The 24,813-nt window shown below is 43.5% G+C and overlaps 1 protein-coding gene across 3 annotated transcripts; it reads left to right on the forward strand.

Moving 5' to 3' along the window:
• Positions 1-193: 193 nt before the first annotated feature.
• On the forward strand, positions 194-24,813 carry LOC126547733 (uncharacterized). 3 transcript variants are annotated; one of them, XM_055063211.1, is made up of 7 exons: positions 194-294; positions 695-826; positions 904-999; positions 1,919-2,132; positions 10,751-11,812; positions 20,722-21,026; positions 21,897-24,813. In XM_055063211.1, exons 1-6 carry the CDS (start codon positions 277-279, stop codon positions 20,997-20,999), a joined length of 1,800 nt encoding a protein of 599 aa, XP_054919186.1. In that variant the 5' UTR covers positions 194-276; the 3' UTR covers positions 21,000-21,026; positions 21,897-24,813. The 3 variants fall into 3 exon arrangements, with proteins under 3 accessions (XP_054919186.1, XP_054919185.1, XP_054919184.1); XM_055063210.1 differs by having other exon boundaries at positions 21,900-24,813; XM_055063209.1 differs by having other exon boundaries at positions 20,722-24,813.

The raw sequence follows: 24,813 nt of genomic DNA on the forward strand, positions 1-24,813 counted from the left end.
AGCCAATGAAAACGAAGTGATGTTCACCTGGCGGCAAACAACAAACTTCCGTCTTTTTTTTTTCTCTCTCTCTCTCACTGAAAAGTCATAGCAGAAAACAGTCTTTAATACACTAATCAATGGATAAATCTATAAATTAGTATTAAGGCACTTTGAGTAGTTTAGTTTACTATTGAACCAGCAATAAAACGAAGCACATGGGTGCGCGTCACAACGACCTTGTTTCGTCATTGGTTTTCTTCAACTCGCACGGGATTCTGGGTCACTGTGAATCTAATGGCGGCGGTAGCTGAGGTATGTCGTCGTCGTCTTTTTCACTCTGCGTTGTATTCATGGGGCGCCGTTTGTACTGCTAGTATTATTGGTGACGTCATTTTTAGAACACCGTGTTCCAATGTTAGTAGATCTTCTATGGATATTTCTTAATGTGACTTTTATGATTGACTTTGGCAACGTGCGGGAAGTGCTACATCGCCATTTTGTCCTTTCGGCCTGTTGAAAACAACGTACTGTTTGTTTGTGTACGGCTTTAGATTGTAGTCTCGGACCTTTTTGTGTGTAAATATGTTTGTAAGGATTTGAGATTAATTGTATGGGCTAGGCGTGAAAGTAACCGCAGTAGTGGTCCGGCAATTGCGTGGTGGTTTGTAATAAGGGATTTCCTGCTTTAATACTTTTTTTTTCCCTCGATTAGACGTCGGGGCTCAAGTCACTGGAGTCCGACAGTTCCGCTCCAAAATCGACTGTGGATGACGACGACGATGAATTGGAGGCGCTGCGCACGGCGGCATTGTTGTCTATGAAAGCCAGAGAAAAGCGAAAATCGGTGAGTTTTTGGGCACACGTAAGGCATATTGGATGTCATCTTTACGTGACACGCGCCATTCGTTTTTCAAATTTCAGAGCACTGTTAATTCTGAGGCGCGCGAGCGACCTGGTTCATATTCCAACTATAGTCGCTTCCACCATTCCAACCAGAGAGCCACCACCCCTGGAAAGGTAAGCTATGTATTTCCAATCAAAGTCCAAAACCCATGCGAGCTATTTTGTGCGCGACAAGTGACGGCTTTGAGCGACGAAACCGGCCGTCGCGCAAACAGATAGCTCGTTCTTGTCGCTCGATCTTGGTTCTGGAAATCTAGAATTTGTCGACCGGCAGTGCTATGAGCGGCTAGCCAATAGCGCGAAGCCGGAACGGTATGTATTACACCAGTCAAGTACTACAGATTGTCGCATGGAACGAGCAAATGACTCAATTTTGATACGTGCAAGGATAAGAACGTACTGTAAGACCTTCAGAAATATTTTATGCTGCTCATTACAGTAAAGCACATCAACTTAGATTAATGAAGCATGCGTCACGCCAGTTTCGGCGCTTATTTGCTGCCCTCATATCGGCGACAGCGGGAAGCCGTCGCTCGTGTGGCGTTCGACTTGCAGGCAACGAGCGAACGCGACAGCCATCTCCATCGCGTCGCTTGTCGTCGTCACGCGCAAGATTGCAGGCATTTAGTTTATACTCTAAAGACTAGATGTCTTATAATTTTATCACAATTTCTTATTACTGGTTTCTTAAACTAACATAAACTGAGTAGGTTGGTGCTCAGGGATGTGCATCACGGCCAGTTTTCATATGCAACTTGCCAACTTGCTGGCTTTAATAATTTCGCCCTTGAGTTATCTGGCTGTGGGAAACATTAGCCCTCGTACAGAAGACTGAACTTGCACCTCACGATGCTCTCCTTGTTACTGCAAAATGCAAATTTAAGTCACTATCATTTGTGTAAGGAAGCCGTGATAGATTGTAGAGAAATATCAGTGCTTTTATTAAGAAAAAGAAAAAAAAAACTTCGAGTATGACATTCAATTTGGTATGCCTTACTGTGATTCTATATTGTGATTTCCATTCATATTGCAGCCGCTGTTCAGCTGGAACCAGCACACACGACCCAACCTTATCGTAATACAGCCTGTGCCACTGGAAGGAAGTGAAGCTGCATCACCATGCAATGTGACTTCCATCCAGACTATACAGCCCTCAACAAAGTTGGTGTTGCCCCAGGACCGGTGGTGCCCAAAGCGGGACCAAGAGAGTCCAACTTCAAGTGCCATTGGCCAGTCCAAACGCAGGGGTATGCTGCCCAATGGTTTCACAGTTCTCTCGATTGCTTCGTTACTTTGCTTACTGCTTGGTACAGTTAGTGTTCTGTCATAAAAGTGGTGTCGGGGAAACAAGGGAAAGAAAAAGCTGGCAGCTTATTGAGATGTCTAACATGTTTCATGGTAATGTAGTTGCAGTGAATCTGAATGGTAGGTCCATTTTATCCCCTCTCATCAGAAAACAGAAAGGTTGCTTTTGATTAGCAGCCTTTCTGTTTTGTTTGAAAGTTCCTTAGTCATGAAACATAGTGACTTTTAGCATCATAGAAATTGAAATGTTTGTGCCAAGCTACAACATAATTCGGTTTATGGGTGGCAGGCTGAATAAACACAGCTTGACACCAGAATGTACTGAAAATTGCGTAATTTTCATGGGAAACTTGTTTGAAACTTTCACAAATTGTGTGCTTTGCATAAACGAAAAGGTTGCCTAAAGCACATTAGGTGGGCGTATATAATGAAACAGATATTTTTTATGTAGTCAATATATGATGCATTCGGTACGGTGTTTTATGCTTTTGTACATGGTAAAGCAGAATGGTTACCCTGCTCAGCAACTATTGTTTTATCGTAAGGTTCAGTCTTGGAGCATGTGCCTGGTTATCCCTTTTAATGCCTGCCTTACCAAAGGGGACGGCGAAGTTATCAAACAATTTCTTCCTGTGAGCAGTGGTGGAACTGTTGATACATTGCTCCAAACTGCTGCCATTGCTATGTGCTGCTACAAAAGCCAAATTTTTGCTAATATTGCAACTTGTCTGCTCCAAAAGGGGTTCCGGAGCGTTCCGTATATGTCTGGAAGTAGCAATAGTGAAAATGGAACCACAACTTTTTCGCTGCTGCGGGAAAAGGGGCACTTTTTACTAGGTGAAAGGCAATATTTTTTGGCAGCTAGACACTGATGCCTTATTTACATAGTTTGGTATCAAAATTTAGGTTAACGAATTTTCTGTTCAATAACATAAATGTTGCATATTTATTTATTACATCAATTACTGAAAAAAATGTTTATAATGTAAGCATTTATATATTGAGGATATCGTTCTGCTTGATAAAGGAGCACAAACTTAAAAATATTGAGAGTGAAAAAATTGGAAGATAAACATTTTGTAGCTTATAATGTTGTGAAAAGATTACATAAGTTTAAAAAATTATTGCCGAAAACGTTTTTTCTAAAAAAAAAAAAGTTACCGTGGGTGTGTGTGGCGTGCCATTCTCCAAAGCAGTCCCTCGTCAGGATGAAACACACCGCATGGCTTGCAAAAAACTGCCGTCTTCATTTCTACTTTGTTTTTCTTGGGGCATAGCTTGCAGTTACGGCGCTTTTCTTGCACCTGGGGCTTGTGCTCAGACTTTGGAGGAGGTGGAGGGTGAACATATCTGTCATCCATCCCAAAAATCTGGTTGACCAGCTCAATTCGGTATGCAAGCTGGTCAAAGCCAGTCTTTCTAGAGAGCTCCTCTATCTCGGGGTGATGTTCCGTGATGATGAAGCTGTTGACGACAGCAATGTCAATGCAGTAGAGGAACAGTGTCTTCCACCACCTGACACACTTCAAGACATTATAAGAAGCTGTAAGTTGATAGGACTTATCAACGCCAAGCATGCCCTTATAGTAGTCTTCTATTAAGAGCGGCTTCCTGATGGGGATCTTTGTCCATTGGTTTCCTCTCTTCACTTTTTGCATTGCAGTCATGTGATTGTTGGCAGTTTGTGTTGTGCTCATGTTTACAGCGCGCTTGTGTTTCTACTGCAAGTAGAGCACATCGCGGCACTGCAGCCAGCGAATGTCCCCTTGAGTTGCTCTTTTCTCTCAAGGGATGTCTTTCAACTAGGAGGGAAATCCGCAACGATTTTTGCACGTTGTTCTGCAAGACAGAGTTTTCTGTAATAGTTGTCAAGGTAGATGATGTAGCCTTGATCCAAATATGCAGTACACAGGCTGGTTACGTCATAAGCCAGTCCCTTTGAGCTCGGCGTTTCTCACTTCCCGGTGTAAACACTCAATTGGACAGGGTTGCCTGTGCTTAGTTCCCTTTGTCACTGTGCTTAACCCCTTTGTCACACATTACTGCCAAATTCCTGATCGTCCTTTTGATTTAACCATTCGTTCGTCCACGCACAAATTGGTATGGCTCTTTCCTTACTGAACGTAAAGCCACAATAGGTATGGAAAATATTCGATCTTCCAAGCTCCCAATGCCTAACAGAGGCACACCACAGGGTGCCATCCTCTCACCACTTCTATTTAATGTCGCAATGAACCGCTTGGCACGACAACTAGAGAAAATTAACGACCTCAACTTCGCGTTTTACGCAGACGACATCACGTTATGGGCCTGCAAAGGCTCGTTAGGGCAAAAAGAACAAACTATCCAGGAGGCTATCGACTCGGTGAAGGACTTCGCAGAACAAAATGGTATGCAATGCGCTCCGGAAAAATCTGAGTTTATCCGGATCCACGGGCGTAACTACAGAAACAAACCGAGCATCCACCTAACTATGGGTGACCGGACGTTACCAGAAAGAAATATCATCAGAATACTAGGACTATGGTTACAAAGCAACAAAAGAGCCACTCACACCATTGCGACTCTAAAGTCAAGCACGAGGAGCATCGCTAGACTAATAAGCAGAATTACAAAGAAAGGTAAAGGGCTCCACGAAAACGAAACCATAACACTAGTCCAGGCTTTTATTCTTAGCAAAATAACATACGGACTACCATATCAAGAGCTAACCCCGTCGGAAATCAAAGAAATCGACCTACTAATACGTGGCGCGTATAAGTCAGCCCTTGGGCTTCCTAAGAATGCGGCAAACGAGAGGGTGCAAGCTCTAGGCATATACAACACATTTGAAGAGTTAAGAGCAGCCGTTCTTATGACACAAAGAGAACGACTATGCCTCACAAGCACAGGTAGAAACGTTCTGTCGCGTTTAAGCTACCCATTGCGACCGCAGTACTCCAAGGAACAAACAACCCCAATGCCGGATCGAATACGCGAGCGCATAGTGGTCTCCCCAATCCCACGCAACATGAACAAAACTTATCACACAGCGAGAAGACAAGCGAGAGCTAAACATCTTCAGAAAACCTTCGGCAGTAATCAAGACGTAATGTATACTGATGCAGCTAGATTTAGCAAAGGACATGTAATAGTGGCAGTTCAACCCACACGCCACGGAACGCTTCACACATCAGCCTCGATACGCACTAGGTGCACTGCAACAGCGGAAGCAGCGGCGATTGCTCTCGCTATCGCATACAAGGAAAAGCAAAACAGCTCAGCTTTAATAATGTCAGACTCACAGGTGGCATGCAGAATGTATCTACAAGGCAACATACCACAAGTCGCCCTTAATATCATAGGCGACACATTGAAAGAAGATCATGCAATTTTATGGTGTCCTGGCCACGAGAGTATCTCTGGAAACGAACAGGCACACACTCTAGCTCGAGGCTTTACTAACCGAGCTGGAGATACGCACAACGATGAAAAAGACGATCGCCTACTGGTCCGCGATATACTGGAGCACCAGCGAAGAACCCGGCGACAGTACGCCCCACCACACAAACTACTCAATGTAGAGGAGGCGCAGAAATATAGAAGAATACAGACGGATACCTACCCACATTTGGGTAGATACCATAAAATAAACCCAACCTTGTACACTAACTCTTGCCCGTGGTTCGGGTCATGGCCTTCATTGCCTCACGTAACATGGGAGTGCGCCAAAAGACCTCATGCCATTAATTCACCTTTGGTACTCGCCTTGCTAAGGGAGCCCTGGGAGGCCATCCTCGCTCTTGCTGACCTCGAGGCCCAGAAGGGTCTCTTGGACCAAGCTGGGCGGGTCGCGATGGCCACTGGAGTCTTGGAATAGGGACCCACCCTGCACCGCTCCCTTCCGCCACCTTTTTTTTTTTTTTTTTTTTTGTCTCATCAATAAATGTTTATTCCTCCTCCTCCTGGTATGGCTGAAAAAGCTGACATGACACATCATTCATATGCTGCAGTAGATGTGTGATCCTGTGCAGCTTGCCATCACGGACGGGGTCACTCTTCCTTGGGTCCATGACACTGAGAACGAAAAGAATCTGCCCCTGGGCATAATCTTTGGAGGAATTAGGCCCGAATAACTCCGAGGTATTCCAGTATAGATGGAGGCAAGGCAGTTCCACAATTCCCATGTATATTGGGACTCTTGTGCACTCCATCACTTCACTGGGACCGAAATTTTTCCATGAGCCGACCTTTTCTGCGTATGTCTGCCTCTTTAAGATATGCGTCCACGCATCTTTGTTTGTGTTCTCGCAGATCACGTTGATCAGCTCTGCTGTGAAAAAGAGTTGGAAGACATAGGGCCATATTCTCAAGTGTTCTCCTTCCGTGATAGTTTCGCTGCCGCGATAGTCTTGTTCAATAATTCTAGTGACTGCTTACCCATGACGGCAGTGTGCACTACCAATACGCGCTGTCGAACGCTTCACATCGCATGAGAGATCGCGCCCGGCGAGTGCAGAGCGGCTCGGTTTGTGTTGTTTTCGAGTGTAGTGGTCGCAGTACGTGTTCTGCGCACTAACTACAGTTGGTTGCGGCTGTTTTAGGTAAAATAAATTGAATAAAGAAGGGTGAAATGTTTTATTTTAAATAAATCAACAAATATCGCCGTGAAACAATGCGTGTAAGGCGCCACCAATAAGGCTACTATAAACTACCACCTACCTTATCTCTACTACACTCCCACTACCAACCGAATGCCAAGACATGTTCGTTAATTCAATATATGTCAAGAGCACCCATCGACACCATGATATTAAAATGACATAGGCCGGAACTACTAGATGGCGCTGTTTATTTTCCGGTTTTGCTAAACCTACCAATCGGCGCACGCCGTTGGCGGAGGCATAGCCAAGGCGATAGTTTCAGAATACGGGCCGTAGACGGCCCGCACGAAGTGCATGCGTTACTCCGTAGCGCACCGCCAACTTCGACCCCAGTGTTTCTTCTAGGAAAAAAACTGTACGCACTTTACAACTGCTGGCAAGGAATCATGTCCGTATGATGTTGAGACCGTGAAAATAATATAGCGGTGAGTACATGCTCCGCCGCACATAGAGCCGATGTTCACCCGCTGGATGTTCCAGCTTGACTTGACATGTCCTTGTCATCGGTGCTAAAATCTGATGTGTCCATACCTTCAGGCTCACTACTGCTGATTTCATCCGCAAAATCTGCTCCGGAAACACTCGATCGGCCAGAAACGTGATATCTTCTAGGAGCATCTGCACGCGATGACAATGCCATCCATGATCAACACGCTGACCTGACAATCTGAAACTTTTGGCGGTGCGGGTCGAAGCACCACAAAGCAAAAAACCAACAGCACGTAGCGGATCATGTGTGTTTCCCACTTCCTAACCTAGATGGCGCTAGGTGCCCACAAACGGCGTGAGAGCTTGAATTTTAAATGTGTCAATCAAATTGATTTGAATAGGTGCGTGTATGGCCACATATGATTATATCCGGTTACGAATGAGCATCCGTAATGTTTGCTCGGCCTGGGTCAGCAAAACGAACAAATCGATCTGTTGCTTTGTTCATTTGATAAAAAATTTCCAACTTTGTACAAGAAGTTCTAATGTATGTGCTTTTCGGTAAGTGCTTACCTCTGGATAGCACTGTACTCAAAGACCTTTAGTGTCTCCTCCAAAGTTCTTAAAGTCATTAGGCAAGATCTTTGACAAGTTAAGGTCACTTTGGGGTTTGTGGGATCTGGGCACCTCATCACTTTTGTTTCATCAAATTTTTGTTCTACAATTAAATCAAAGTTTACACTACAGTTAAATTTTTGTTCTACAATTTTACGAATATTGCATAAAGTTTTATGAAAAATTCATTCTGATGAAACCCTTGGAAGTCTTTTGATTGTGGAAGGACATCAGGGGGGCACTTGAAGCAAGTTTATACAAAAAAGTTCCTGAAGCAGGCAAAATTTACAGGACCATATTACCAAAAAATGACACTGTGATCTAAGAACAGTGTGTTCTTAGATCACAGATCTGCTGTTCCCAGTTTGTTGCTACTTGCGCGCTGTGTCTAAATGTAATCATCATTAATAAAGTCCATACATATCGCTCAGAAGGTATATGCTTGGGGCAAACTTTTAAAAATAAACGCGTGCTTTCCCCTCAGTATCATATCCAGGAGATTTTTACATATGTAACAGTTCTCAGGTTGGTAGGTACGGCAATGATGAATTTTTCTCTCCTGCAGTTAACAGTATATTGATCATTGTTGCTCTTAAGGGGGGACGCGGGTTTTAGATCGCAAAAAATGGCCAGAAAACCGATATTTTGAAAATCACATTTTCAGTTTCTATAACCCTTTTTCTGTGTGATACCCAAATATCATCCCTGTAAACCACCTAGAAGTGCTTTAAAAAATTCGTTTCATTAGCCAAGGTGGCGAAAAATCTCGCGGAAATCAAGAAAGAACAGCGTTTTTCACGCCACAATATCTCCGGAACGGCGCGACTGAGCGCCGCCATCTTGGTCTCGTTGGAAAGCGCATTTCTCCGTCTTCAAATTTGCCGCTTCAGCGATCTCCTCCATACAGAAACAAGCACACAAAAAGCAAATGCATGAAGGTCGTGCCGGAGTCTGCGATTGGCCGCGCCCGCCACGTGACTCCAGCGCAGTTCGCCATTGGTCCGGCGCTCGCGTCGTCTGCTCTGCTCTTTGCACTGCGCGGGTCTGGATATCTCCACTCGCCGCAATCTCGACGTGTCAAAACGGGCGGTACGCGCACATCGCAGTAGCGTGGCCGATCCCTACGCTTGTGGACGTTTCAGACTCGCGGCTAAGCATTCCGAGCGTCGGCGACGCGGACTTCGCGACCAAGATTCACGCGCGGAATCCTCGGACATGCGGCTAAGCCTTTCAGCACTTGGTGTTTCGAATTCGTGACAAATTCGTATCGCGCACGCAATCCTCGGAAACGCGGCTAAACATTTCGCGCATAGGAAGTCTCCGACTCGGCGATCATGCACATCGCGCGCGGACTTCTCGGACCGTCATCTAATCATTTTGTGCATCGGCGCCTCCGACTGCGCGAACCAGCGCATCGAGTGTCGACTCCTCGAGCCCGCGGCTAGGAATTTCGCGCGTCGGCACGTAGGACTGCGCGAATGAGCGCATCGAGTGTCGACTCCTCGAGCCCGCGACTAGGCATTTCGCGCGTCGGCAATTCGGACTGCGCGAATAAGCGCATCGAGGGTCGAGTCCTCGAGCCCGCGACTAGGCATTTCGCGCGTCGGCACCTTGAACTGCGCAACTAAGCACATCGCGCGTCGGCTCCTTGTATCTGCAGCTATGCATTTCGCACATCGGCACTTCGGACTCGCAACCAAGCACATTGCAATATAACAATGTAACAATATCTATCATACCACCCCTTCATAAAGAGAACCTCATCATGAGCTCTGTTCACTAGGCCCCTTGGGCTGGTACACACCTGGCTGCAGAAGTGATGGAGGCATCATACAAAAGTAAAATTCTGGAAAGCACCTAGCAGCTGCATATCTATCACTGACTCTCTGATCCTAAGTTCCACAGCCACTGTCAGGTGAAGATGACTTGGAAGGCTACTTACACTCGGAGCCTTCATTCAGTAACATGGTCAATTCTACCAAATGAAAAAAAAAATGCCTCACTGATTGTAATGGAGACTGCTATCAATCGGGCAGCCTGCATGTACAACAGTGGAACTATATTCATGCCCACACAGAGTTCTACACTTCGGTTTGAAACCCAGGCACCATGCTCTTTGTCGAGCGTGGTGCCTAATAAAGTTTCTTGTGCTAGTTCAGTGGCCAGTGTGCTATTATTTTGAGAGTGTGCAGTCACACATTTAGTATGGCCATCCTTACAAAACACAGCTTCAAAATGGTGCCATTTGTATTGCTGTAGATTCACTTCAGCAAAAGCTACATTTGTTTGAAACTTCAAATGCGTTTATTTCAGTTCGATGTTTTTGCACACTGTACTCCGCCTTACGGGTGTTTTTTCTGGGTTGTTTTTGGCCAAAAATGACAAGGGTGGTATCATTTTATTCATATTGAAATGATCTGGGGGGTGATGCTATTTTTATTACCCTTGCGCCGTCATGAAAATTACATTCAGGTATAGTAATCGCTGCTAATTAGAAAAAAATTTTTATAATAAATGCAAGATTGTTTTCTTGTCCGCAAAATGCTTCCAAATGAATAAAAATAGCATCACCCCCTACAGTAGGTCTTTAGCAATGGTGTCATGCATATAGTTTTTGGTTTAGCAAGACGGAATCATCAAAAAGCCCCGTAACGAGTTTGAAATTAATTTGACTTCAGACCTCAATATTTTTTGAACTGCTACAGCTATCAGAAATCTAATTACAGATCTGAAATCAGCACGAAAAATTACCCCAGACAGTGGAGTTTATTAAAGATTCACCCAAAAATAAGAAAAAAATTTTTAGGACCCACCTCCCCCCTTAAAGGTGCCATAAGAATAGCTGTTTAGTTGCTCATCTCTCTCTTTTCCAGCATCAGGCAAGTTCAGTCACTTCGAGTCCAGCTCTGAAAGTGAGGAAAGTGACGATGATGACCTGCTGCGCTCTGGTTCCGCATCATCCCATAGTGGTGCAAGTACTGACGGGCGCAGTTCAGACGATGAGCAAAACTCTACACGTGAATCACCACCGTGTAGATTTGCCCAAGATTGTCTAGACAGCTGTCTAAGTGAGTCTACATCTGATTTGCCAGCATTCTCCTCCCCCCGGCATGACATGACTTCAGAAGCGAGTGCTACTGACTGTGTGCATAAGTCCAGTGATGAACGCAGCCCTGGGCATGCTATACAACGTGGTTGCAATGTTGACATTGATAGTACAACTGCCTGTGCTCAGCTCCAGGCAGGTGGTGACAGCTCTGGTACATGTGCCGCAAAGGATCGTTCGGGGCTGATAAGCAGAATGGAAGCAAGTGTCTATGGTAGACACGAAAAGATTAGTGTAGTGCCAAATGAAAATTCTCCAGAGGTGCCCATTGATTGTTCAGGCTTACAGTCACAAAGTGGCAGTGCCAGTCCTGTGAGGCACACAGCAAGGAAAAGTCCAGCCACGGAAGAGTGCCAACAGAAGTATGATGAGGGAAGGCTCACAAATGGTCTCTCTACTGATAGTCGAAGAGCTGTTCACCTTTCTCCAGACCTTGCAAGAGAAGATCGACTAGCACGAGAAAGGCACAGCTCCCGGGAGGGCACACCAGGCAGCACAAGAAGTGTCGACAGCCAAGACCGCTCTACAAGCAGCGTTTTTGAAGCTAGACGCCGAAAGTTTGAGTCTACTGTGCCAGTGAAGCCTGTGGGAGGCAAGATACTGCTGCTCAGACAGGGCAGGACTGAGGACCAAAGCCCACACCGTGAAAGCTCCCCTCTATCATCCCCATGTGCTCGGACGAGATCGCGCAGCAGAAGTGCAAGTCCGCCCCTCTTACGTTCCGTGCTGAGTGTCGTGAAGCGAGGTGCATCTGAACTCTTACCAGCAGGTGTTGAGTCCAAGAAGCATAGATCTGGAAGGACAGTGGAAGTCGTAGTGCACAGTGTTGGTAAGTTGATCCCTTTTTCGGGCACAGCTCTTTGTAAAGCTCTCAGAGCTCCATAATAGTCCTGCAATCTCTCGGAATCATTTATTAATCAGCTAGCTCATTAGGCAAGTTAACCAAAACAAAAATCAGTGGACTTACATTAATTCGAACATGACGGGAGCGGCAAAATTACATTGTCCAGCGGGTCAAATTAAACAGGAGGCAGAAAGAAATGCCAAGACACACCGCTGACAGACACATTTTGCAGTATTTGCCCAATGAATAATGCCCTTAAGTAATGGTATCTTGCATCATGGGAAAACTGCATTGCAAAATTTTGCTGGTGATAAAATGTGGCATATCTCTTTGCAGCACTAATATTTAAATGTAATGCAGATCAGTTCAATGGAATCGTGTCATTTGCCATGCAAGTATTAAAACTTCAAGCAATATAAATATTTCTGGAAATGAGATACTGCACTAGGTGTAATGCTACCCTGCCACATGCATGGCATGGTACTCGCAGGGAAATGTGCTTTAATAATATAAAATCTGCATTCTTGCATTGTTTTGATTTAGATGCATGTTTTTGTGTTGTGTGGATGTGTCAAGCTGAGCCATAAAATGTTAAAGCGAAACCACCAACCACCCAGAATGTGTCGTGACATGTTGGTGGATATGAAAACACTGATTTATAGTGATACAATCGAGCATGCTGTTCACAATTTAAGCAGTAATTATAATTTTAAATTGGCAGAGTCACAAAAAATGGTAAGTGGTGCGAACTGATGACGAAACTTTGGTGCTTGGGATGTAGTCGATGAGCTTACTGTAGATAAGTCGACTGTTATCGAGAGCACCGTACTTATTTTTTAAAATCTGTCTTTATACTACATATGTGTTTGCGCTTTATTTTATGCATATTATAAAGTAAACAAATTCACGCTAACAAGCGGTGCTACCTTCACAAGTGGCGCTATAGAGGCGTGGCGTCCATCATTGCATGGCGGCGCACCTTAATGCTTTCGTATGCACGCAAGTTTGCGAATGCGAGTTCTGTGATCTTCCTGCGAGATACAAAATGCCATTAACCAACTGTGCTATAGATGATTGCCAGCACTCCTATAGCTTGTAGGAGTTGAGGAGGACGTCGGGATGAAAACTTCGGAGGTTTATTTACGTTATTTACAGTGAGAGTCAATTAAGTCTTAGAGTCATTACGGGCCGGCAGCAACTCAGACGCTGCGGCCCGTCGCAAGAAGTTCGAAAGAGATGAATCAAGGAATGCTCTAGGAATGCTCTATGAATGCTCTCTTGCTGCTCCCAGTCTGCGTCTTTTAAGCCCTTCGGTGTCTCGAAGACGCGTCATTTTCGGCCAATGGTAGGCGCCCGTGCGATGGAGTCGCACCCAGCGAAGAGAGTCGCTGCTCGTGTGTTTGTCCGAGGGCTTTCTTCTCCCTGTGGTCTTGCCTTGCTGACTTGCAAGGCGCCGTCACAATAGGCGGATGGGGGGGGGCGACGCCGCAGGTTTTCACGGCGCATTACAGCCGTCTTGCTTCGGGACCCACTTTACCCGCCACAGTGCCAGGCTCTTGCTTCACTTTCAGGAAGAGTCAAGCAGTGAATAGCTCCACCGGCTGCACACGAAGTGGGGTCCGCCAACTTGTTTGCACGTGCCGTGCCTCAGGAATGTGGTATCCGTGCTTCTGCGCTCCTTAAATAGCTGTGGTGCGATTCGATGTGGTCTGGGGAACTCGAAGTAGGCTCAGGATATGGTCCCGTATCTAACAAGCTTTGTTAGATTCAGAAAAAGTGCAGGCGATACCAGAGTGGGCTGCACTGAGGTGGTGCATTGCCTTGCATCCCCTGCAATTGAGGGCGGTGGTGCAACCTTCACTTGTATATAACCAAAGCATTTGGACAGGAAACCACGAAAGCACATAGCGATTATTGTAGCAATAATTCAATCTTCAGAAAACAAACAGCAGGAACGTCGACTTGATAAACAAAATATTACTTTCTTGCATCTAGAGCTGCACTAATTCCCGCGTATAATCGCTATCGTGCTCACCTTCCAGCACACCACAATATCCTCACCGCAGATAAAACAATTCTGGTATATATTTTCTCCAGCATTCTCCGCATTACCGCTATATTGTTGGACACTCTGAGCAGTAAGCTTTCCATTGCACTAAAAGAAAAGCAGGTACCATAAAAATTGGTTATCAGTCCATTTAAGATTGCATAAAAAGGGCTTTAAGAATCAATAAATGTACACTACAGAGCAATGGAAAATGACCCTAGCAACCTTTAACACCCGAACTCTGTCGAATGAGGCTAGCTTAGCAGGACTCTTTGAAGAACCATCAGTCATTGTTTGGGATATCATTGGCCTTAGTGAGATGACAACTGGTCAGGCTTATACAATGCTGACTAATGGCCATGTCCTCTCCTATAGAGGTCTCCCAGATAAGAAGCAATACGGCGTAGGATTCCTAATCCATAAGGACATAGCAGGCAACATTGACGAATTCTACAGCATAAATGAGAGGGTAGGAGTAGTCGTAATGAGACTTAATAAGAGGCATTGTTTAAGGTTGTGCAAGCCTACGCTCCCAACATCCAGTCATGATGATGATGAAGTAGGTCAGTTTTATAAAGATACTGAATTAGCGATGAGAAAAGTGTTAACTCAGTATGCTGTAGTAATGGGCGACTTCAACAAAAAAAAAGTGGGGACAAAGCAGGCTGGTGAACAAGCAATTGGCAACTACGGCATCGATTTTAGGAATGCTAGAGGAGAGGTGCTGGTAGAATTTGCGGAAAGGAATAAGCTGTAAATAATGAACATTTCTTCAGGAAGCGTAGCAACAAAAAGTGGAACTGGAAGAGCCCTAATGGTGAAACGAGAAATCAACTAGATTTCATACTTTCTGCTTATCCCAGCATAGTGAAGGATTTTGAAGTGTTACGTAAAGTGCAGTGGCCATAGGTTGGTGAGGTCTAGGATACACCTCAATTTGAATAGAGGAGTAAAGTTGGTGAGGAAGAAACAGGCCAACCTAGATGCAGTAAGGCCAAAAGTAGACCAATTCAAACTGCTACTTGCAAACAAATATGCAGCCTTATATAAACAGAGAGATGAAGATGACATAGAAGTAATGAATGAAACCGTAACTAGGCTGTCTTCAGAGGCAGCAATTGAAGTGGGAGGTAAGGCACCAAGGCAACCAGTAGACAAGCTCTCCCAGTAACAAAGGACCTAATAAAGAAATGACAAAGAATGAAAGTGTCTAGCTCAACAGATCAAATAGAATTCGCAGAACTGTCAAAACTGATCAACAAGGAGAAAATAAAGGATATTCGAAAATTATAGCGTGAGAAAGACTGAGGAAGCAGTAAAAAATGGACGCAGCATGAAATTAGTGAGAAGGAAACTTGCCATTGGATAAACCAAGATGCATGCACTGAAAGACAAGCAGGGTAATATCATCAGCAATCTCGAAGGTATAGTAAAAGCAGTGGGAGAATCCTGTACTGACCTGTACAGTACGCAGAGGAGCCACAATGCCTCCATTCAAAGCAGTAATGAACAGGTTGCAGAGACTACTTCTATAATTAGCGATGAGGTTAGAAGGGCCTTGCAAGACATGAAACAAGGAGAAGCGGCAGGAGAAGATGGAATATAACTGTCGATTTTTTCAAAGATGGAGGAGACATAATGCTTGAAAAACTGGCAGCTCTCTATACGACGTGTCTATAGACTTCAAGGGTCCCAGAGAACTGGAAGAATGCAAACTATATACTAGTCTACAAAAAGGGAGACGTTAAAGAATTAAAAGATTATAGTAGGCCCTTTAGCTTACCCCCAGTATTATATAAAATATTCACCAAGATAATTTCCAATAGAATAAGGGCAACATTGGACTTAAGTCAACCAAGGGAACAGGCTGGCTTAAGGAAGGAGTACTGTACCTGATTAATGATATGGATGCGATACATTGTAACCGAGAAATCCGCAGACTACAATCTGCTTCTTTATATGGTTTTCTTAGATTACGAAAAGGCATTTGATTGAGTAGAGATACCAGCAGTCACAGAGGCATTAAGTAATCAAGGAGTACAGGCCGCTTACCTAAATATCTGGGAAAATATCTACAGAGACTCCACAGCTACCTTAATATTACACAAGTAGGAAGATACCTATAAAGAAAGGGGTCAGACAAGGAGACACAATCTCTCCAATGCTATTCATTGCGTGCTTGGAAGAAGTATTCAAACTATTAAACTGGGAAGGCTTAGGAATAAGGATCAACGGCGAATATCTCCGCAACCTTCAGTTTGAAGATGACATTGTCCCTTTCAGCAACATTGGGGACAAATTGCAAGAGATGATTCAGTACCTTAACGAAGAAACTTAACAGTGGGGTTGAAGATTATATGCAGAAGACAAATATAATGCTCAATAGCCTGGCAAGAGAACAGGAGTTCAGGGTCGCCAGTCAGCCTCTAGAGTCTGTGAAAGAGTAACGTTTACCTAGGTCACTTACTCACAGGGGACCCTGATCACGAGAAGGAAATTTACAGAATAAAAATGGGTTTGGAGCGCATTGGGCAAGCAATGTCAGATCCTGGCTGAAAGCTTACCATCATCACTGAAAAGAAAGGTGTACAATCAATGCATTCTATCGGTGCTAACATATGAGGCAGAAACTTTGGCGGTTAACAAAGAAGATCGAGTACAAGTTAAGGACTGCGCAAAGAGCGATGGAACGAAGAATGTTAGGCGTAACGTTAAGAGGGAGACAGGAAGAGAGCGGTGTGGATCAGAGAGCAAACGGGGATAGCTGATATGCTAATTGACTTTGACAGAAAAAAAAATGGAGCTGGGCATGTCATGTACTGCATAGGTTGGATAACTGGTGGACCATTAGGGTTACATAATGGGTGCCAAGAGAAGGGAAGGGCAGTCGACGATGGCAGAAAACGAGGTGGGGCGATGAAATTAGAAAATTAGCTGGCGCTAGTTGGAATCTGTTGGCGCAGGACAGGGGTAATGGAGATCGCAGGGAGAACCCTTCGTCCTGCAGTGGACATAAAATAGGCTGCTGATGAGGATAAGAGCAAAGTAAGTTTAGCTGTGTTAGTAAAATGCCCTTCTATACAATGCTATGCAAAGAAAAATGCTCTTATTGTGAGAAAACTCAGTAAACCAGGAAAGATACAAAAACAAAGGACTGGTAGCAACACCACTTGGAGGGGGGGGGGGTGAATTACACTTGCTTGCCTTGACATCGTGGATATGGCTCTGCTTGGACCTAGTTAATTTATTAGTAAAGAAGGACTACATTGTGTTTAAAAGGAGCCAAAGATTTGAATTGAAAATCGGTGCCATCACACTGCCTTCCTGGCACTGCCATTCTGAAACAAAATTTTAAAAACATGCCCTATGCTCTGGAAATTGATAGTGAACTATGCACCAATAGCAAAGGGAACATTTAGTTTGGGATCTAATAATGATTCCTGCAGACATGCAAGTTAGGACCTCACTTTCTACTACCTGCAGCATAGTGCTTGTAACGAACCGGTCTTTGGGCGTTTTCAGATTTCAGTGAAAGAATGCACATTCAATGCAGCTATGGTACCCGGGGCTGCTGCTGCTTTTTTAAGTGCAACAGAAAGCTAACGGTCTGAGTCTCCAATCACACGATGATAACGCGACGGAATATGTTGTGAAGCATTTTTTATCACAATTTTCCAATCTGCATTAAGGATGTGTGCTGAAGAAACATGCAGTTCATTCCATGCCAAATCATTTCACGCCGAACATGACAGATATAGCTGAAAAAATGTGCACGTGTTTGTTGGAGTTCAAAACGTTCTCCACCTTTCTTCCTTTTTTTTTCATTTTTTTTTTTTGTCTTAAAGTTTGTAACTTGTTGCCTTTAAGTATTCATGTGGCTTCTTTTCTCCGTAACATTCGGAAAAAAAAATATACTCAAAAGTTAGTAAGACTTGTACGTTCTTGGCTTTGTATGTTTCCAAGTGGCAGGTCACTTACGAAATTTCAGATTGCAAGAGCTGCAGCAGTAAGGTCAGTTTGTCGACATACGCAGTCGAATTTCATCAGGAGTGCAGCACTGACTTGCACTACAAAACTTGGCCAACCTTGGTTGATAACTCTTTATGGTATGTCGCCTGTAAGCGACAATTGTCAACAAAAAAAATTTTCTTCCCGAGTTTCTGTATTGAGTATGAAGTTTCTGGCCAAATGTCTTTGGCCACACTGACTGAAAGGCAGCAAGCGTCATTGGTCGGTTTAGAGCAGGAACACAGTATGAGGAAGAAGCTTGGCGCATGACTCGCTTTTTTTTCAAAAGCATGGGCAGAGGAGACAGATCAGTGCAGGATCTCCTGCTGCAGTGTCATCCACATGCAGTATGTAATGCAAATAAAATGTACACCTGTGGTTCACATGCTAGAGCTGTCTGTAAAAATTCTTAACGAAGCCTAAAGGCTAAATTTCCACTTTTCTGCTGTGGGTTTTCCCCCTATTTGTCCAAGAGCTTCTGCAAATATTTTTTCTTTTCGTTGGTTATGCTTATTCTCAAGTATATTTTGCACATTTAGATAGAAAACTTGAAATTTGTGGGGGACTTATATGTGCTGTCTAATATTAAAGGGTTAAGACCTCAGATTCCTAGAGGTGAGCTTCGCGCTCAGGTGAGATGACCTGATGTTAGAATGCTAGTGGGGTGATGAGTTTGACAGCGTCCCCGCCTTTCAACAAGGAGAAATGCATTAGCTGGGTAGGTGTGGTGGTGTAGGATGAATTTCAAGAGTAGAAAAACACCGGATTCTGAACAAAATGACAAGTTAAACATTTGCATTGCAAGGTAATTAAGAGATTGAAAATCTGTTGGTTTTCAACACCATTTCAAATGGTAGAAGGCTCACCGAACAAATTTTGCCATGGTATCTAGGGTTGCCAAATGTATTCTTTGTATAGCAGCCACAAGCACAGGCAGTGAATATTTCAGTGCAGCTGGTGACATTCTTCAAGAGCAGAATATATGTCTAAAGGCTGAGTCATTGCACCAGCTTTTGTTTCTGCAGAAAAGTATGTAGACTTTGGCAGCAATCAGTGATGTGTGGCTTTGCATTGCCTTGTCTGTCATCTGCCACAGGCAACAATTTTAGTTCATGAGGTGGTCTACTCGAAGCGGCAGACACTGCTTGCACAAAAAATTGGAATCCATAATTGACAAATTAATAAAGCTTTGCTAATTAACTTTTAAACTAATTACCTTATGGCCCATATTGCAATTTACAATTTCTAGCCATGGAGTTCGCAAGGTGGATCCACTTCGAATGAATTCTAAGGATGACACCAGTTTCAAGAGATTAGTTCCCAAACTTTGCGGAGAAATGCATTGGTATTCCAGTTAATTTTGTGCTTGAATGCAGAAACATTTTATTAAGAAAGTAACTAGTTCGCCAGTGCCTTGCGAACTCCACGGCTAGAATTGCAAATTGCAATATGGGCCATAAGGTAATTAGTCAATTTTTGTTAATTAATAGAATATGCATTCCAAATTTCTTTTGCAAGTAGTGTCCGCCGCTTCGAGTAGACCACCTCATGAACTAGAATTGTGCTATCTGCCACAGGCAACATTTAAGAAATTTTGAAAGTGTTCACTGAAACACCCGGTATAATACATGACACATTTTACAGGGGCTGTATTTAGGCCTCTTTACAACCATATTAAGTCTAGCATTAGAAGCACACTTATCCGTTGCCAACTCATGAGAACTTTCTTGGTATTCTTTGGCCATCCCTGGCCCTTGTGCCATTTAACACACATCATCATCATGGTAATGAATTTGTTCCATTCTTTCACAACTGTTTGGACTCCTTTAAAGGGACACTAAAAGCAAATGATAAGTCGACATGGACTTTTTGAATACCATTCCAGAAACCTCACAGCGCCTGTTTCGTGCCAAGAAAAGATTTAGTTTGAGAAAATGCATCTGACGGGTCCCAAACCTTTTTCAAAATTCAAGTCTCCCGCCACCCAACCGGGGGAGTGGCGACGTTGCATACGCCATCACCACCCTTTGCTGCCATCAGCGAGTAAAACAGCGCCCGACAGACAGCGGCACCGAGCCAAGACAGAGCAGTGGATTCGCCGCTGCAGCTACTTTTTGGTCAAGTGGCGTAGACCGCTTGGGCATCACGCGAGATCATATGGAAGTTGAATTCTCTGCTACTTGCTGTTTGTGTGAGTTTCGCAAGTGAGCAAAACAAGCGCAGCACTACGCGATAACGAAACTGCAGAAGCTCAAAAGCGCGAGTGGCACAGACTCGAGCGAAAACGAAGCCTTTCGACAGCCCACGTCGTTGTCAAGGGTAATTTTAATGAGTTCTTTTTTCTCAAAGTGAAGCAGAACTGGACAAGTAGCATTTTATTTCGTCTTATAATACAATACAACGATGTTTTTTGCCACAAGCGGTTGAGTACAAGTGACAAAATTTAATTGAGGAGTGCTTTCGTCATCGGGCAAGTACTTTAATGTCCTGGGGAAGTCTAATCATGTCCTGCATTTACCTTCTGGATTATTAGGGCTCTGTTCGCGATAATATTGATGCTTTAGAGATTATGGAGCACTAATTTAACACTTTAGCTCAACTTAATATTTGCTTTTAGTGTCCTTTTGATCTCTGAATTTTCTTTTGTGATGTTTTGTCATGTTAAATGATGCAACCTTCATGTCACTGCTTTGTGTCCAACGCAATGCATTGAAGGTGATATCCCTAAATGTAATTGTTTGAGAATACATCCCTGGCTGATACTTCACTATTCCTGTGTGTTAGTCTAGAAGAATCCTTGAGTTTCTTTTGGCATTCACAGCAGTCTTGTTTTCAATAGGCGAAGAGTCCACAGATGCAAGTGAGCGTATTGGCAACAGCAGCGGCAGCAAGCTGCCGGTCCACCTAAGGCTCGGCGATGCCAGCACAGCTTCCTCAACAAGAAAGAAAAAAAGCAAACGGAAACGGTCTTCACATGACTCGGCAGCATACAGTGTCAAGCGGAAGCATGCCAAGGCAAGAGGCCTCGACTCAGACGTGCGACGTGCGTGGCTGGGCCCTGACCAGCGCTGTCGTCGTAAGCGCGTGCCATCTGCCCTCAGTGATGGTGCTCCCTGACACCCCTAGGAAGAGGTGTCCACGCAGGTAAAGTGCCCTCTCCGTGCATTGCTTGCTTTCTGCACGAGTTGTTTCTTGTTGATTGCACGTGTGGCATAGTGTTTAGGGGGAACACCAGACATATTGTACGTTTTTCCCTTCATGGTAATCTTATTCTCCTCCTCCCTCTACACCCCAGCTGCTTTTCTTTTTTTTTTTTTTTTTTTTTTGTGGAATGCGACTGTTGTGCACTAAAATTGCTAGTGCCAATAAAAAGCGTTGATAATTAGCAGCCTTGGTGCCCCTATACAGCGCCAAGTATTTTGTGGTATCAGACTCACCAAATTGGCCATAGTCTAATTGTTAAAAAACAGGCCAGAGTGCAAATAATGTGCCTAGACAATTGATTGCAATGAAGCACATGCATAGTGTAAGCTTAAGAATTTTATGTGGTTTATGTACACGTGCAGTGCAGCCAAGCTGCCCTCATAACAACCCTGCATTGTTGCTCCATGTTTTGCAGTGGGGATTAACGTTTGAGGGTCGTCACAGAAGTGGCAGAAGTGCTGTGTAGTTACATGGTGCATTGGTGCACCTATGTTGTATATAGTTGTAATCATGAACCATCAAATACCTATCTGAAAAACGTTCAGTTTTTTGGGACAATATAGTTTATATTCTTTCAAGAGTAAGGCATGAGAGTTATTTACCATGCTGGCCACTTCTTTACAAAGTGCACCATCTTTACTTTTGTGATCTGTACACAAATTTGGCATGCCGTTTTACAGTATGCCTTTTGTGAGTATGTGTTCACTTTTTCCACTTTTGTTTCGTGTTGCTGCTATGTTTAGTGCATCAAAAGGGAAAGCGTCAGTGCATACTGGAAGTAGCATTCTTGATGACATCTTTTTCTCACAGCAGGTTGTGTGTCGCCGATTAAAGTACTTAAGAGGTCTGGCTCATCCCCACAATGACTCGTCTTGCACTGTTGTGTGATGAAAAAAACTATTCCTGAGCTGAAACTGACTCTGACGAACACACACTGTGGCTGCCTGCTTGGACTCTGTTTTTGATCTTGTTATGCTGTACAAAGCTGTTAGTGTTTGGTGTGACATGGCAATGTAATTTCATCTTGTGTAACTTTTGGAAGCATTGATTCATTGTATGCGCAGTATGGGAGAAATATCTAGCAAAGAGCATTTCAAAGCACTTTTTTTTTCCTTTCTTCATTCTTGCATTAGTCTTTGTATAGTGCACAATGTGCAAAAGGTGTTAGTCTTTGCTAATTTTCTGTATAAGTAAACTTACCTGGCTGTCTTATTTTCATACTGGGCAAACGGCTTCATGCTGCTGTTTCTTACTAAATCAGATCCGTTGCTTGAAATTAATTGTGACAACCATCTGGGTGTCAGGTGGCAGTGCTACTTAACCATATCAAGTTATAGCTCAGTGAAATTCTTTGTGGCACGGCTGTATTTTGGGCTATATTGTGTTTATCACTGCCTAACTAGTTCAGCTTTTGATTTTCTGTGTTGAGCCAAAATGTGTACATAGTAGTTTTCAAACGTACCAGAAAGACTGTCACAAGAGTAATTTAGACACTGATTTGCAGTGTAGTCTACATTTGCTTCTGTGTATGATTTTAGGTGACCTGTTCACTTGTTTCTCACACTCAAGGAAGGATTTCTTATCTTGTGCTCATGTAATAGTCTAAACTTTTTTTTATGCTGTTACAGATTTGCATAATGCATGAACCACACTGTTAAGCATTTGCATGGATAGGTTGCGCTGTGTTTTTACATGTTGCTCCAGTTGCCAAGCTTTCGGTGTATGTGTGTTTTTTTTTTCTTGCCCTATTGCCCCATTTTATTCTCACCTTTTCTTTATTTTCTGTTATAGGCCCCTTTACAAGCTGCTGTTTTAGTTTTTTGACATTTTTACTTTGCTTGTACACAATTATGCATTCTTTAGCCTTGTCTAATGTACTTAGTGGACTTGTGCTGTGATTAACTTTCAGAATGGTTGGTTGGCTTTGTTATCCAGACGGTTGCAGCAAAATTGTTGTTTCTCTGGTTACGGTCTCTGTAAGCACCATTTAAGAAACTGCACTGTGAAGCTGCTGTATTTTGCTTTTTGCACCGAACTTTGTTTGTCTTGGGTAGGATTTTTGTAACTATTGTTTAAGTAGCATTGACTGGTACATGCTTTTCTTTTGGATAAGTATGCCTGCTATGTTTTCCTTGCATTTATATACTGCACAGGTGCCACTCTCCTTGGAAGTTATCAGTGATGTTTGTTTTCTCTCTCTCTCCTTCCCCCCCTAATGGCATTGTGTTAGTGCTTCGTGCCTTTGTATTTTATTGCAGGCAGAAAGAACTCGGCACTAATAGGCAAGGGGCTTTTTAACATAGCCTTTTTTTTTTGAATGGTAGTCGTTTACATTTATAGTTGGCATATTTACCAGGTTTCATTGCATGCGTAAGGCTAGTGTTTTGGTATTATCTCGTTTATCCTGGATATGTGCTGTTTTGTTATTCTTTTGCTTTTGTTTCATATGCACAAGTGGAAAGCACTAAAGCAAATGTGAAGCAGGGCTGTTAAAATCAAATGCTTTATAAATCTGCCAAAATTCAACAAAAACATTCAGTTTATTCATCCTATGCTTTGCAGTCTAATTGGCATTAACTTTATGCATTCATCATTAAAGACAACCAGCAGCCCTCTTAAAAGCATACTGCCTATTTTTTCAGCAACATTGTTTCCACATTACTTTGGCAAACTTAGCATATACATATACCCAGTGTCTTTAGTAAAAATGTGGTGTTTGTGACGGAGAATGCATGCTTTTGCATGTGTTTTGTTTGTAATATTTTGGCGGTGTAATGTAACTTTTTTTTTTCCAAGTTGTTACTGCCCAAATTTTAATTAGGCAGTATACTTTTATCTTGTACAGTTTGTTTGAAACATCCCTCTTTCTTGCATCTATTTCTCCTGTTGTGCTGCTGAACGGGCGTGACAGTTCTCTAGTCAGCAAGTTCTAAACTCACCTTTTCTGCATTGTTTTTCCATGTCTCAGAGTGTGTGCATATGCCTGTGTGTGTCTGCGTGCTTGTGTGTGTGTGTGTGTGTGTGTGTGTGTGTGTGTGTGTGTGTGTGTGTGTGTGTGTGTGTGTGTGTGTGTGTAAAGCACACTCATGGCTATTCAGCTGGTGCTGAACTCTTGTCGTGTGCTGCACACTTTTGGACAGTTTCATGATTTACATTGCGGTTTGCTGCGGTGTTTCTTGCTACCATTGTGGTCATACTCGTATGCACCTTTGGACAATTCTATGTTTTCCTTTGTGTTGCAGCCGGCTGCGATGGTGTTTATTTCCACCTTTATTTGGTCATGCTTGTATTTGTATATCGTCAGCGTTCTCGCTAGGCCAGGTACACGTTGCCACGAGGCCCGGGAACAGCACAAGATGCCACTGTTACCTGGCAACTGCAAGCCATCAGGAAGCTGGATGATTGAGTTGCATGTCTGCTGCACTGTTCTCATTATGAGAAACCTCATGTGCTTCATATTGAGCTACCTTCAACTGAAAGCCCTAATGTAAAGTCAAGAAATAAAAAAAAAGCCTTCCCACCAGACTACCTCCTCCAAGCCCACCTGCCTTTCCCTCTCCCCCTCTGAAAAGAATAGTGGAGAGTATCATAAATTCACACAAAATAACTTCTCCTGTGTTAAACAGAGCTTTCAGGTCATCCTCTGTGAATAATTTCCTGTAAATAGCCATGTACAGAAAATGGGGAGAAAAAAGTGAATAAACAATATTTTTTATTGCTTTGACAA

The sequence above is a fragment of the Dermacentor andersoni genome, chromosome 1 (genome assembly GCF_023375885.2).
Source record: "Dermacentor andersoni chromosome 1, qqDerAnde1_hic_scaffold, whole genome shotgun sequence".
NCBI lineage: Eukaryota > Metazoa > Arthropoda > Arachnida > Ixodida > Ixodidae > Dermacentor > Dermacentor andersoni.